At 36.1% G+C, this 16,066-nt stretch overlaps 1 protein-coding gene across 1 annotated transcript in view; it reads left to right on the top strand.

Moving 5' to 3' along the window:
- LOC126412041 (sodium channel protein para) overlaps positions 1-16,066 on the top strand; it is a 903,820-nt gene that overhangs the window by 363,198 nt on the left and 524,556 nt on the right. The window contains exon 12 of the mRNA XM_050081417.1: positions 5,967-6,119. Coding sequence (XP_049937374.1) covers positions 5,967-6,119 — 153 coding nt within the window. The remainder of the gene's footprint in view (positions 1-5,966; positions 6,120-16,066) is intronic.

The following is a 16,066-nucleotide window of genomic DNA, read 5'->3' as shown; positions in this document are numbered from 1 at the left end:
GCAGATTACTGGGTGACAAGACATTTTTGTAGTAATCTTTGGTATTGTAGTGTGTAGCATACATAGAAACTGATTAGCATCAGTCCACCTGTATGATGTTCATTTATTATGATAGAAGGCTTATTTTTATTAACACAGTTAGAGAAGGTATAATACTGTTATGGTTCTAACTCTCATACAAGAAACTGAAAGAAACTTTTTTTTTATAATGTTTTTAATTTTTTTAATACACTTCTATTAGAACCTTTTACCCATCAGTTTATTTGTTTCTCATGAGCTGACCCAAAGCATGCATATTAAAACTAATTAACTGCACTGAGTGAAAATTTCACAAGTGCACAACACTGCGAAAAGGATTGATCTTCACATTTGTAAGAATTATCTTTCAAGAGGAATCATAGAATATACATCATTGAGTGACCATAGATTTAAAATTAGCTATGGACTGGTTGATATTTTTGCCAAACACCATTCACAAATACAATAATTACGGGAAAAAAAGATGTCAGTACATTGTGTACCTTACAATGCACAGTTTATAATTACGTGTTGGGTGAGATTATACGGGGTGGTCCACAGGTGTGAGCTATCCTTCCAAAACAAAAACAGAGAGATAAACAGATATTTACAATATTTACAATCAAGTAATATGAGATGGGGGGGGGGGGGCAACCTGTGAAGTTACATTTCCAGTGTGGTGGCCATTTTGGAAGCCACCATCTTGGATGTAACTTGTAATTTTCAAATGCAAGGGGGTCATGTGATGTATCAGACACGTAAGGAATAATACGAGAGAAACAATGATACCTTTCACTTTTGCATAGATTTATTTATTGTTATGTTATGAGTGATGTTTCTTTCTTATAGCCCTTGTGAAAGCTGATGGCATTAACACAAGCTGAAAACACTGAAATTGTTCTGATATAAGAAGAGAAGTCCATTGCCGAGGGTTTCAACCTATGCTTCCCTGACACCACTCATTAGCCATAGTGTTATGGCGAAATTTCTCATAAAATAATATGAAACTGGCTCCGTGACATACAAATTGAAATTTTGATGATCCAAAACAGCTATGGATGAAGCAACATCAACTGTTCTGTAAGAAATTAGGAAACTGGGGTGATTTGTACATCAGTAATAAGAATTTTTGCCACTTGCAAATGTCAGCCTTACAGCACGATCCAAATCATCAAGTGCTTTCCAGAATAACTAATGTGGAAGATGGATGAAAATTATCATTTCTGCCATGGCAGGTCATGGAGGTCCAGATATCCACCAAGTTCCCTGGATTTAAATCCATTAGATTTCTGTCTGTGGGAATAGAGAGCTAAATGAATAGAGTTACAGATACTCGTTAGATGTCAACCCTCACTGGATGAATCTGCCAAAGGTAAAAATAAAAGTGATATTTTAGTGTGGAATGTGGGGTTCTGACATTGTGGACCATTCTTCATTCAGGATACAATAAAAGCAGACAGATGTCAACAGTTGTTGGATGAAGATATACTGCAGTCTGAAGACAGGACATTTTCAACTTACTTTCAGGACAGTGGTGTCCCACTTGATCACAGTTTAGCTGTTCATGCATACTTGAATATCCAGTTTTTGCAAACATTGGTGGGTTGTGGAGGTCCAGATATCCACCATGTTCTTTAGATTTAAATCCATTAAATTTCTGTCTGTGAGGACAAGTGAAAGCAATTGAACTTGGGGTGAAGATCAGAGTGGATTGTTGATGTTTGTGCTCACATTCTGGTTCATGTGTTCGTAGAGTCCATCACACCTTCCAGTGTGTTGGCACATGACTTCATTTTCGTTTGAAAACTACAAGTTGCATCCAATATGGCAGCTTCCAAAATGACCAATATGTTGGTAACGTACCCTCACAGGTTTTCCCCCTTTTCCATCCCTTACTTCTTGTCCTTAAATCTCTGTTTAACAACCTGGTTTTCTTTTAGAAGGGTGTTCCACATCTATGGATCACCATGTAAATTTAGCTGTAGGCTTTGTTGAGCAATGACATTTATACAGCAGCTATAAGATATGTGAGTGCTGTCACCTAATCCTTATCTGACGTCATTGTAGGAATGCTAAACTAAATGTCTAGAATGTTCTGCAGCTATGTGAAAGAACATTCTTTCAGAAAGAAATAAGTAATATTGTTAAGAATAAATAAAAAAAATTAAAGACTAGAAACCATAATATGAATAATTGAACTATGCAAGTCTTGTAACAGCTTTTTATAAGGTGAGGTTCAACAGCTGTAAAGTATGTTATAAAATGCACTTTAACCACCATGTGTTTATTTGTCCCATTATTTATCTACTGGTTTTGGTTATTAACCATCATCCAGGATGTAGGATACAACAGATTAGTTAAAAACATTCCATATTCCTTTGAAGGTAAACGGTATAAAAATTATTCAGTGAAATTGTACAAACACCTGACATAATTTGCCTTGGAAATTGACAGTCATATCTTATCTCAAAGAGACAGACCATCCTTGATGAAGGTTAATAACGACAACTGGTTGATGGCTAATGGGACAAATAAAGACAGTTGATAGTTAAAATGCATTCTACAAAAAGAGCTTCTAACAAAACTGGTGTAAGTAGGACTAGAACACCACTCTTGTTGACATAAGTTTCATGTTCAATACTGAAACTGTGTGGAGTACCAACTGTTTAAGTATGTTACCAAAGTCCAGTGAACTATAGAGTACCCTTAGACTGGCTCTTTAATTTAAAGTTATCAGCTTGGTGGCTACATGCAAAAAAGTAAATAAATAACTTACTTTTCTTCTAAAACATTTATTTGGGAAATCAAGCCCTTGATGGGCAGTGAATTGTACTATGTTATATACAGAACCTATCAGTGTGAAAATGGAAATGACAAAAAATTTTGATAGTTAGTGCATTTGTTTTGGAGTAGTCATTCATTTGTTTTAAGTTACTGATTCCCTGTACTGCTAGTTTAGTCATCAGCAGATAAGCTCTTTTGTAATGTACATTTGAAATCCACAATGAATATTTTGGGCACATTGTCTGGCACTGTTTCAACTGCTTATATTACACTGTGAAAACTGCAACAGCCATGGCCTCAATAAATCCAAACACAGTAGATACGCACAACAATACTCTTCCTTTTATGACCACAGTTATGAGCTTTACAGTGCAGAATTGTCTAACAGAGTGGAAATGTGAAAGAAGTTCTTTCAATATCAGCAGTTAACTGCATGCAGGCTATTGATTGGTAGTGATGAACCATGACTGGATCTCCTTCTAAAAAGTGTTTTGACAGTTTATGGGGAACCATATAGGAAGATTGGTGCAAGATAGTTATAAGAATGTGATGGGTTTCATAGACCCAGAAATTAATTTAAGGGTAAATGTTTTTCAATGAAGTTCTTTAGATTTTGAAGAACACAGAAAGCATCTTTGGATTAGAACAGAAAATTTATTGGGTGAGACAAGCAATGCTGTAATAAAATGCCTGTTATTTTTGTTGTGGATTGTCTTTATGAAGTCCATGAGAGTTTCTTATTTTACCTCATCCATACAACTTCCTCTCTGTTTTCTTCACTATTTGCTGTAGTATTACTTATCTTTTTTTAATTTGTTATATGTTCTCTCTTTTGCTTATGTGTAGAATTGCTTTTTCTTATATATTATTTTGGGTATGGTATTAGACTATTATTGACTTTTCATCATTGATTACCTTTTTAATATCTTTAGTCTTAGTTTTATATTTGTTTCTTTAATTCTGATTCACCCACTTTCCCATTTATGGAGTCTGTTTCCATCTCTGCAATTCTTAATCCAAGTTCTGTTATTCCCATTTTCCTCTGAGTAACAGCTCGATGAGCATCCAATTCACCATTTTTCTCTTTGTTCTCAGAAAAATTAGCTGTACATCTGTAGTAGTCAGGTCTTTACCAGTTATATTGAAAAGTGTAGTCCAAAATGAAACGCCATCTACAACAATTAAAAGCTCTATTTTAACAGATCGAAAGGTAGAATATGATTAATGACCACATGTCAAAGCAAAACAAACATCAGCCTTTCAGGACGGTGGAGCTGTTAATGATGTGATGCAATGTAGTGGAAAAAATTCCTTCCAAGAAGGATGCAGCAGCATAGTTGGAATTTTAATATTGAACTAACAATTTTCATCATTCTGTCCCTACTTCCTATCCTTTTTGTAGAAATTATTATATATCTTAGTTGATTTCATCATAATGTCTGTGAAATGCTTCAAATTTTGTTGAAGGTATAAGATCTTGAATTACATTGTAGCACCTGACATCCGGGTTTCTTTACAGTGAAATTATTCTTTTAACAAATTAAAGACGTACTACTACAACTAATACAGTTATTGTCTTTATGTTTTGACTCTGTGTGTGTGTGTGTGTGTGTGTGTGTGTGTGTGTGTGTGTGTGTGTGTGTTCCTACAGATACTCATGCATGTTGTGTAGCCCGAGAGTAGATAATGGTATGAATGCATGTCTTTGTTTTGTGAGAAGGATGGTAGAGGATGCGATTGAGAGGAGGGTCAGAGAAAGAGTGAGGGAGTGGGAGAGAAATATAATAAAATCCAGCTTTCAGATTTTTCATTTGTGCTCATATTAGTTGTAAATGACCTGTATTTCATATTAAACATAGATGTGTCATTACTAGAGTACATGAATAAGAACTTTTGTTTGTTTATAATGAATATGAATGTCTGAAATACTGCGATTGCCAAAGAAAAAAATTTGAGCTCACTAGCTACACAGAGATCTTGAGATGTTCAACAGACATTTTAGGAACAACCACTCAACTTTGAGCTCTTAGAACCATGTGTTTTAATGTAAGAAGGAGGGCAACAAAAGAGCAAGTATACACAGTATGGTGGTAAGGCAGTGGAGAGGTCAGCCTACAAAGATCATTTTGCTGTAGAGACACTTATTTTTTGCCAAGAAACTAACAGAAAGATATGTCTCTCTTAGAGCTCACTTTGATCTTTTCAACTGAAATTCACCAAATTGTTTTCTCTTTTTGTATTGTCTCTCCATTGCATTATTCAAAGAAGCAGAATCTAGTTACTGTTCTAAAAGTGTTTTTAGTCCTAACCACAATCAAAATGGTAAGTGCAAAGTTTTGATCTAGTGCTGTTAGGAGCAAAAATTGTCTCATTTTATTTTTAGTTTGTAGAATGACAGCTTAAAACAATAATTGATTGTATTTACTTACTTGTTTTGGTACTAATGCTCATGTGTGTTACATTTTTCTGTATCTAACTTTGCTCTAGGTATTTAATTGTTGAACCAGTTGTAGAGCAAGGTTTTTTTCATTTTGCAAAAGATCTTATTAAATATATAGCAGTAAAATGTGAGCCGAGTTAGATTAACTAACATAATATGTAGGATAGAGTTTGCAAGAGCTGTAATATTTTTGTTAATGTTTGTGGCTGCTTCTTCAGTACGTGTTTGAAATTATTACAGTATTCTTGTGATGGCAGATTGCTGTAAGATTCTGAGAATTAAAGTTTTGTTTGTTAACATAAATTATTGGTATAACTGTTTCCCAGTATGTGAGTCACTTTCGTGAATCCTCGGTGAATTTACTTTGAACATTATTTGCATAATTTTCAGGGGGATACAGAATCAGCCAAATAAACCACATCATTTCATTGAAAATGAAAGACTTCTTATGTCATGTAGAATTTGCTTTTTACATCATACTTGCTTTTCACATTTTCTGAAAATTGCAGAGTGCGCCTCCTGAGCATTTCATCCAAAGTCATATGAAACTTTAGAAGCATTTTAATTTCATTTGCTGCTAAATTAGTTTATAACATTCAGCTGCTATTTCATTTAAATAAATTCAAATAAAACATTTTCTGCTCAAAAACTATGGCCTTGCCTATAAATTATAATACTGATATTGGATAGGAGATGTGGAATGCTTGTGATAGCCACATTACAGGCCAGCCTGAGTCTTCCGGGCTCTCCATTCAACCTGAGGCGAGGTTCACGGGGCAGCCACCAGTTCACGCTGAGAAACGGCCGTGGTCGCTTTGTGGGACCCCCAGGAGGGGACCGCAAGCCTCTCGTGCTCTCCACCTACTTAGATGCCCAAGTATGTCCTATCTCATGAGCATCAGTTCACAACAATTATCTAAGCTTTTGTACTCTTTCTTTTACTTATCTGATTTTCAGATACATTTTCTATATCTACTGTAGGTGGAACTTCCATTTCATAAACTGCAGTTCTGAATATTGGCTTTTTTGTTATCCTTTGTTTCCTAAAATTTGTTTACTTTGCTTAGGTGTGTTGTTTCACAGTTATTGATTTTCTTCTTTTGCACAATAAACTATATTCTGCACTAGTTTCCATTAATTTTGCACACAGCCCTGCCTTCCATAAAACCAAAGTCTGTGCCATTTCATACATAGATTGGCACTGTAATACTGCTTTTTTCTGTAGTTTGTTAATGTAATCTGAAGTCTTTCAGAATTTTTTAGAACTTGTAATATCTGAAGATACACTTCTGAAAGGTAGGATCCTAAGATTTGTAGAATTCTGGAGATTTGCTTTGTAGCATGATTTTAAAAGAAATTTGTGAAATTTGTTTTGTAGTTTCGTCAACCCACTGCAAGTTCCCTTTAGATGTGTTTGTAAATTAGTAATAGATTTAACAAGTGTTACAAAGAGATTTCAGGGATTATTAGCAGAAGTTCACAGTAACTCATAGTCTTCTGCTGTTAGTTGTCCAAGGGTGAACTCTTAACTGCATACTTACTTTTTGTAGTGTTGGGTTTGCTGCATTTAGAAAGCCTCTTCTGTTTTGTGTGAAGAAGTGAAAAATAGAAAGAATGAGAGGGACGGGGATGGGGATGGGGGAGTGTTATGGGCTGGGATGAAGAAAAAAAAAGTGAGAGAGGGAGGTCGAAGATCAGTTTGTAGACAAGCAAATGGGAATAAAGCACCTGTGAAGGAAAGAAAGAGGAAAAATGTGCTAGAATTACTTTTGGCAAGTTGCATATTTGATTATTTACTTAAAAAATGGAAGTTACTCATGAACCATTTCATCCTGGATTTTGCTTTCCTTTGTGCAGTCAGGTGGATGACCCCAGTTGCAGGTTGCATACGTTACAGCTCCCTTCGGCAACAAAAGTTTTATTTTCAATATTTAATAAAATTACTGACAGAAATTTAAATTTAAAATGCTATCATAACACATTAAGTCAAGTATTAAAGTTAGTTACTGTATTCCTTGAGGCAGTATAACTCGTGGCGCATGAAGTACGTAGTCTGTATCATCCACTACTTGAGAATGAGAGCACTTGAGAACTTCCAAAAACTTAATATGTAATTTGAAGCCTTTTGCAAACTTTCTTCACTGACACTCCCTACAAAAAATGAAAGGAATGAGGCTTATTGCTTCTTATATTTTCGGTGTTCATGCAGTAAAATTTCAGCATTGGACATGATGTTTTAATTTGTTGCTTCTTTACTACTAACTCCATCCACAACCTGCAAAATTATATCATTGTACGACCAATAGTTCGGGGAATATGATTTTTTGTGCATGGGAGTTCTGTCTTTTAAAAAATTGGGTTTAATTGGGTTTATTCCTAGCTTGTAACATGCATACAAAAATATTAGTTGTTGTAGTTTCATATAACATCAAAGAGATTTAGTTTTCAAACCTACAATGTTTGTAAACTGCTGCCTTTTACTGTCACAACGTCAGATACAGTTAGACAAACTTTACACATGGATTAATTAATATTTATGTAGGTTTTTTGGGCAATTTTTATTATAATGCTAACTAGAACAAATATATAAAATTAATTCTATGCAGAACCATGTTAGTTTTATGAAGAGCTACTTACATTTCTTAAGCTTGCTTTTATTGCATATAGCAAAGAAAACAACACAGAGGATTAAAAATCTGAAAGTGTATTAAAGTAAATTGCTGTTTTGAAGGGATCAAACAGTTTTTGTTCAACATCTCATAAAATCCTTGGAAGTCAATCAATGTGAAGTTCAAAATAGTGTAACAACATATTTTGAAGCTGAAAGTAAGAGTCCCTTTCATATTCTGTTGGCTTAATTATCAGATAGAGTCTCAAGAGTAGTGTGAAAAATTGAATCACTTCCAAAATTCATTCGTAAATAAAATCAAACATACGTCAAAATAGAGTAAAAAAGTGTATATCTAAGTAGCGTTTATATTTAGAGAGGAAAATTGAAACCAAAGATTTATAAAAGTGAGAGCATACAGAACTCTGGCTTCTGTTTCCAGTGTAGGTCCATAAAGGTAAGAGAGGGGAAAGCTATTAAAAATATAGGAAACAGTTCACATGTTAAAAACCTTGGGTCAAGGAAGGTGCAAACAATGAATAATAGAATAAAGATTGATCTGTCCAAGCTGTCAGTTATGGACAACGAATGTGCACAGTTTCTTCCTCAAGATGTCATGGATGGATTAATATAAGGAAAACGTTATGTCTATTTTGTAAAAAGTATTGTGCAATTGTCAGCCAGTAGGTTTACAGAAAAGTAAGTAACAGATAAAGTAATTTACAAGAATCTGTGTATGAGGAAAATTTTGGGAATGAAACAGTCTCCTAAATACATGAGAAAGTGAATGTAGGGGACTCTTTCACAGGCCTCTCTATTTCCATTATAGCGGAATCAGCTCTATCAGAAATTATAAAAAGTCAGTCCTCGACTGAAAGTGGAGATAGAATGTCAAAAGCTTTTTGTATATCAAGTGGCATGATGTTAACAGTATCGTCTTGTACAGTTTCCTTCCACTTGTAGTGTCTGTTTGGAACACAAGCCTCTTCACCTTCTCTGAACTTCCCACTACCTATCTGCCACTACTCTAGCCCAGTATTACACTTCCTACTATGCTCCTTAGCGACTTGCACTTTTGCTTCCTCCGTGGTCTCTTGATGTCCATACTTATCTTATGCATCTTTCTTGGCCTCTTCTTCTCATCTATTTCATCCCATTTTAATAAATTTTTCTCAGTCTTTTCTTGTAGGGGCTTCTCGTGTATTGTATGCCTAATGCTTTCATCTAGCATCTTTTCCAATTTTGTGACACCTACCTGCCATTTTGAAAACTTCATGTCACTTTCTCTCACCTTATGTTCTTCCTTTCCTTGATGAAATAGATTTCTGCATTGTATGAAATAACTGGTAAAAAGGGTCAATCACATAGCATTGTAGGAAATAACTGGTAAAAAGGGTCAATCACATACAACCTGCAGCCCTTTTGTTTCATAGATAAAAATATTAAAACAAGGTTTGCAGCAAATGATAGTAGGCAGAGGAACATGTAATTTTGTTGTACAGAGATTACACAAGTATTGTTTTTTGGATGCAACAATGAACTTTTTTTAAAAGGCATTTTAAAGCTCTTGAAACCCTGAACACAGTGATACAAAGCTTCTTATGTTAGTATTGAAACTTTTAGCAAAAGCATCCAAGAAATATGCTATAAGTGAGAGGCAAGGCTGCTGGAATTGGCTATTGCAGTGTGAACATGACCAAATGGTGCTCTTATGCCAGGCTCTGCCATTGTATCAGGAATTTAAACTGTTTACTTCCTCCTATGAAAACTGTAGTCTTGAACATGTACATATAAACAGTAGTTTCCCTAAGCCCCCCCCCCCCCCCCCCCTCCCTCATACACTAGATGTTAGCATTCAGTTCCATTTACAACATCTGTAGATGATTCTTTATCTGTGTTGTATAAAGCTGGGCCAAGGGAATTTACATTTTATCTCAGTAGCATAGGCCTATCTTCTTTGCTGCATGTAATAGCAGGGCCTGATATGAGAGATCCACTTGATGGGTTTTACACCACAATGGTAAATTCTGGCTGCTTTACCTTTCAGTTTTAGCAAACTTCTCAGATACTTTTGCCAATGTTATCATTAATAAATTTATGCCACTGTACCCATCTTTTCAAAAATTTTTGAATGCCATTGAAAGAAAGTACCTCACTTCATTTCAAAGTCATACTTTTTTTCTATCTTGGTTCATGCAAGAAATGAGAGTATTATCCAGCAACAAAGTCACTGCCTTCTATAATTAACCGATAACCTTGTTTCAATACATTGAACCATTTACAAAAATAAATGGGGTAAAAGTTTTAGGTATTTCACGTGGTAAAATATGATAGGTATTTCACCTGGAAAGTCAAGGATGGAATAACAATTTGGAAATGAGAGGAGGCACTGAATCACAGACAGATACAATGAAAAAGCCTGCTTAAATATACAACAGTGTGCTGAAAAGCAATGCCTCCAAATTTTTATGTGAAAACTGATAAAAGTTTTTTAAATAAAGCAAATGTTGTTAATAATCCATATCTTTATTCTTCTTGTCTACGTATTTGTAGTACTCTGCCACTACAAGGCTCTGAATTGTAGCATGTAGTGTGGAGTTGTGTGATGTAACTATATCGATGTACGAGAACTAGCATGCTGTAATCACATTTCGAATTCAAAGAGTTTGTCCACATGGAGCACCCTCTGTTTCAGCATGACAATGCCAGACCCTCACGTGCACTGCGACATCGGCAACAAGCCAATGCCTTGGTTTCACTGTCATCGATCAATCTCCATACAGTCCTGACTTGGCCTCCTCTGATTTTCTTCTGTTTCCAAAACTTAAAGAACACCTTGAAGCACTTCGCTTTGACGATGATGAAGTGGTGCAATCAGAGGTGGGGTTTTAGCTCTGTCAACAGTGTCAAACAGTCTACAGTGATGGTATCAACAAACTGGTCTGTCATTTGGAGAAACATGTTCGTTATAAGGGTGACCATTTTGAGAAACATGAAGATTAAAGACGTAGAAGCTTAATAATGTTTGTTTTATTTAAAAAACTTTGACAGTTTTCATGTAAAAAATTGGAGACATTAGTTTTCAGCACAGCCTCGTACAAGCGTTCGTACGAAGTCCTTCTTCTGAAATAGAACACTTACAAACTCACATAAGCACAATTCACACACATGGCCACTGTCTCTGGGCACTGGGGCCTGACTGCTCTGTGTTTGATGTGAGCAGCAATCTGCTGGGGTGGGGGTGGGGTGGGGGGTGTAGGGGTGAGGAGGTGGCATGGGCAGGGAGGGGGGGGGGGGATAGTAAGATAAGGGTGGCAAAAGATCCTGTGCTGCCTCTGGGAGCATGCAGGGATATGGTGGGGACAGGATAGGCTGTTAAGTGCAGTATCAGGTGGCTGTGTTATCAGGTGGCTGTGTTGTGGCTTGGGGGAGGGGGGGGGGGGGGGAGATAGAGAAGGAAAAGAGAGTAGGGGGAGCATTGATGGGATAGAAGGCATGTATAGTGCTGGAGTGGGAGCAGGACAGGGGATAGGTAGGTAGAGGGCAGGGACTAGCCAAGATTCACTATCTCTCTCCCTGTCATAAACACACACAGAACTGTTGAGAAGAAGCAGTTGTCAAGCAGATATAGTATCATCTCGTGTTTGAAGATAATTTTGTTGTCCATTAAATTTTTTATATCACTGAATGGGTGGTCAAAGGCTTTTCTGGCTGAGTAAGCCACTCATTTCTGTATCACATTTAGGCTAAGTGATGGGTAGTGAAACCATTTTCACTTCTAGTGTTCTATTTATGGATGTTACAGTTGTTTTCAAGCTGTGATTGTTGGTAATAAACTTCATAATGGAGTAAATGTACTGTGGGTGTGTTGACAATGTGCACAAATGTATAAGGAGCTGCCTGCAAGAGATTTCTAGAGTGAACACCACACTTTATCCTTATTACACACTTCTGTGCAACAAATACTTTCTTCCTCATTGATGAGGATACAATAAGACCTAAGAAGTAAATCAACTTTTTTGCATTTTCATTTCAAAATTCTGATGTTATCTTTAGTGCTGGAGTTGCAGAGCTTAGACGTTTAATATGATCTGTAACATGTGACTCCCTGCTCACGTTCTCATCAGTGTAAACGGACAAGACATTAGAATATTCTGCTTCATATCTTGCATTTATTATAATGGTGTGGTTGGGCCTTTTGCTGTGCTGAATTGCATGTGTTGTGTTTTATCTAATTTCAGTGACAGTCAGTTTGCAGAGAGCCAGTTGTTAATTATAAAAAAAAAATATATTATTTACATTTTTCAAATGTAGTAGCTACCCCATTATGCTTGATTATAATAGTTGCATCATTAACAAACAGAACTATTTCTGCCTTTTGGGTATATGTTCGAAGATCATTTATATATAACAGGAAAAATAACAGACTCAATTTGATCCCTTTCGTACACCTGTAACGATTATTCCCCATTCTGAAGATTCAATTTCCCTGAGTTTCTTAGTGCAATACTCTGCATCGTTATAGTTAGATGGGATGAAAACCAGAGGGATCTCCAATACCATAATGTTTGAGCTTCTCTAAGAGAATACTGCGTACTGCCCAGTCACAATACTTTTGACAGGTCACAAAAGATACAAGTTGACAATACTCTGTAATTCAGATTTTGTTTAATCTGAATTGTGTATTAAAAATAGAATGTTCTTCGGAGTGTCCCTTTTCAAATCCAAATTGAGGCTGACTAAGTATCTTATTTTGAGAGAAGTATGTTATAGGTCTTTGCATACATAATTTTTCCAGTACCTTCAAGTTCGAAGTAAGTAGAAACTGATCAGTAAATCACCCAGTGAACCTTCAATGAGTCAAGTTGTATGTTAACAGCCAGAAGAAACCATTACTGGCTATTTCCGGGAAGTGTACTATTAGTAATCTAATATCATTGGTAATCGTAGGAATGTTTTCCACCTTAACGGTGTGTCCTTTTAAGCTTAGGGTTTGATTGACTCGTTACACATTTTCAAACGTCCTCAATAAATCACTCTTTACGAGGAAGGTGCAGATGAGTTCTGAATGGAAGGAATACTTTAAGTGTTTCTGCCAGCACTTATTGGGGTTTTATCTGTTAAGATAAGTAGTGGCTTGCCATTTTATTTCCTTGTAGGGTACCTATAAGTAATTTTTATTTGTCAGGAATTGCATAAAATGAGATTTTTAAGATTGAGAGTTAAGTCGCAAATAGTCCAAACCTATTCCTTTATTCTACTGGCTACGTTTGGACAATTGTCAGTATACATATTCCATCAGCAAACGTCAATAGTGTTTGGTAAACTTGTAAATTATGATCAAGAGTGAGTCAAATACTGAACCTTGAAAGACACCATATTTATTTAACCCCCCCATCTCCAAGTCCCCATTCAAAATTTAGTTTTATTCCTGTGGTATTATGTATTATTTGTTAATATGATTCTCTTATTTATATTTTTGAGATATTACTCCACCCATGCAAGGAAGATGTCTTTAATGCCATACGACTTCAGTTTCACCATTTCAGTATTATGATATACACATCCCAAGACATTGGCAGGTTCACAGAGAAAATTCAAAATTGTGTAGCTTTACCACAACTAAGTTTGCAAGATCTTATTGTTTTGTCATTAGAGAAATCTTTGTCGAAGACAAACCTTTCTCAAAACGTTATTGGCAGATATATGGTTCAATGTCCTGTTGTAAGCTACTTAAAAAAAAAAGTTTGAGAGTACATGAAGGAGGGAAGTTGGTCCAAATTTTGGTCATTTGCTCATCACCACTTCTGTGTATATTAGTGTTAGGTACATTAATACTTCATATTTCACTCTTTCATGAGTTGCACATTTATTCATCAACTTATTGCAAAATTAGCAAAAAACACATGGGAGGCACTATCAAGACAGTGCAAGATTTTAGTACTTTGGTTGGAATACCTTCTCAGTGCCCAGAGTCATTAATTTACGGTGACCAAATGATTTTTCTGATCTGGACTGAGAAAGTAATTACTCTACCAAAGAGTGCTTTAAATATTTTTGTAAATACAGTAACTGACCATCTTTCAGAAGTGTCTTCAGTTATCAGGGAATTCTTACATCCACATACCAATACAGTTGGTCCACATATGTGCTTAATAATTAAAGTGAATTTAGGACGTCTATGTCTGATCTTCAGAATGTAGTTTTAGATTCAGATTCAAAAACCTTTTACAGGTTGCAGATAAACAATATGCAGAAAGTTTTAAATGTCCAAATATTTTTTAAAAAAAAAGAGTGCTGTATAACCCATTTCTGTTTTTTATCAGCCTATGCAGGCTCTAGAATGTGGCACTAAAATTTGTTGTGGTAGTCTTATTCGTCCATGAATCACTTTTACATATACATTTACATATACAGCATTAGTGGCAGAACAACTGGAAGAAAATTTGGAATACATTTCACATAAATTTTCTCAGCATGTTATAGTCTTAGGTGGAGATTTCAATTTACCAGATATAGACTGGGACACTCAGATGTTTAGGACGGGTGGTAGGGACAGAGCATTGAGTGACTTTATACTGAGTGCACTATTGGAAAATCACCTCGAGCAATTAAACAGAGAACCGACTCGTGGAGATAACATCTTGGACCTACTGATAACAAACAGACCCAAACTTTTCAACCCTGCAAGTGCAGAACAGGGAATCAGTGATCATAAGGCCATTGCAGCATCCCTGAATATGGAAGTAAATAGGAATATAAAAAAAGGGAGGAAGGTTTATCTGTTTAGCAAGAGTAATAGAAGGCAGATTTCAGACTACCTAACAGATCAAAATGAAAATTTCTGTTCCGACACTGACAATGTTGAGTGTTTATGGATAAAGTTCGAGGCAATTGTAAAATGCGTTTTAGACAGGTACATGCCAAGTAAAACTCTGAGGGACGTGAAAAACCCACCATGGTTCAATAACAAAGTTAGGAAACTACTGTGAAAGGAAGAGAGCTTTACTGCAATTTTAAACGCAGCCAAAACCTCTCTGACAAACAGAAGATAAACGATGTCAAAGTTAGCATAAGGAGGGCTATGCATGTTCAGTGAATTCGAAAGTACAATTCTATGTACTGACTTGACAGAAAATCCTAGGAAGTTCTGGTCTTACGTTAAATCAGTAAGGGGCTTGAAACAGCATATCCAGACACTCCGGGATGATGATGGCATTGAAACAGAGGGTGACACGCGTAAAGCTGAAATACTAAACACCGTTTTCCAAAGCTGTTTAACAGAGGAAGATCGCACTGTAGTTCCTTCTCTAAATCCTCGCACAAACGAAAAAATGGCTGACATCGAAATAAGTGTCCAAGGAATAGAAAATCAACTGGAATGACTCAACAGAGGAAAGTCCACTGGACCTGATGGGATACCAATTCGATTCTACACAGAGTACGCGTAAGAACTTGCCCCCCTTCTAACAGCCGTGTACCGCAAGTCTCTAGAGGAATGGAAGGTTCCAAATGATTGGAAAAGAGCACAGGTAGTCCCAATCTTCAAGAAGGGTCATTGAGCAGATGCGCAAAACTATAGATCTGTATCTCTGACATCGATCTGTTGTAGAATTTTAGAAAATGTTTTTTGCTCGCGTATCATGTTGTTTCTGGAAACCCAGAATCTACTCTTTAGGAATCAACATGGATTCCGGAAGCAGCGATCGTGTGAGACCCAACTCGCTTTATTTGTTCATGAGACCTAGAAAATATTAGATACAGGCTCCCAGGTAGATGCTAGTTTCCTTGACTTCCGGAAGGTGTTCGATACAGTTCTGCACTGTCACCTGATAAACAAAGTAAGAGCCTACAGAATATCAGACCAATGTGTGGCTGGATTGTAGAGTTTTTAGCAAACAGATCACAGCATGTTGTTCTCAATGGAGAGAAGTCTACAGACATTAAAGTAACCTCTGGCGTCCCACAGGGAAGTGTTATGGGACCATTGCTTTTCACAATATACTGCGTGATCAAAAAGTCAGTATAAATTTGAAAACTGGATAAATCATGGAATAATGTAGATAGAGAGGTACAAATTGACACACATGCTTGGAATGATATGGGGTTTTATTAGAAGCAAAAAAATACAAAGTTCAAAAAATGTCTGACAGATGGCACTTCATCTGATCAGAATAGCTATAATTAGCATAACAAAGTAAGACAAAGCAAAGATG

This window comes from Schistocerca serialis, chromosome 7 (assembly GCF_023864345.2).
Source record: "Schistocerca serialis cubense isolate TAMUIC-IGC-003099 chromosome 7, iqSchSeri2.2, whole genome shotgun sequence".
NCBI lineage: Eukaryota > Metazoa > Arthropoda > Insecta > Orthoptera > Acrididae > Schistocerca > Schistocerca serialis.
The sequence above is the reverse complement of the archived record's forward strand: the minus strand, read 5'-3'. Positions and strand labels throughout refer to the sequence as shown.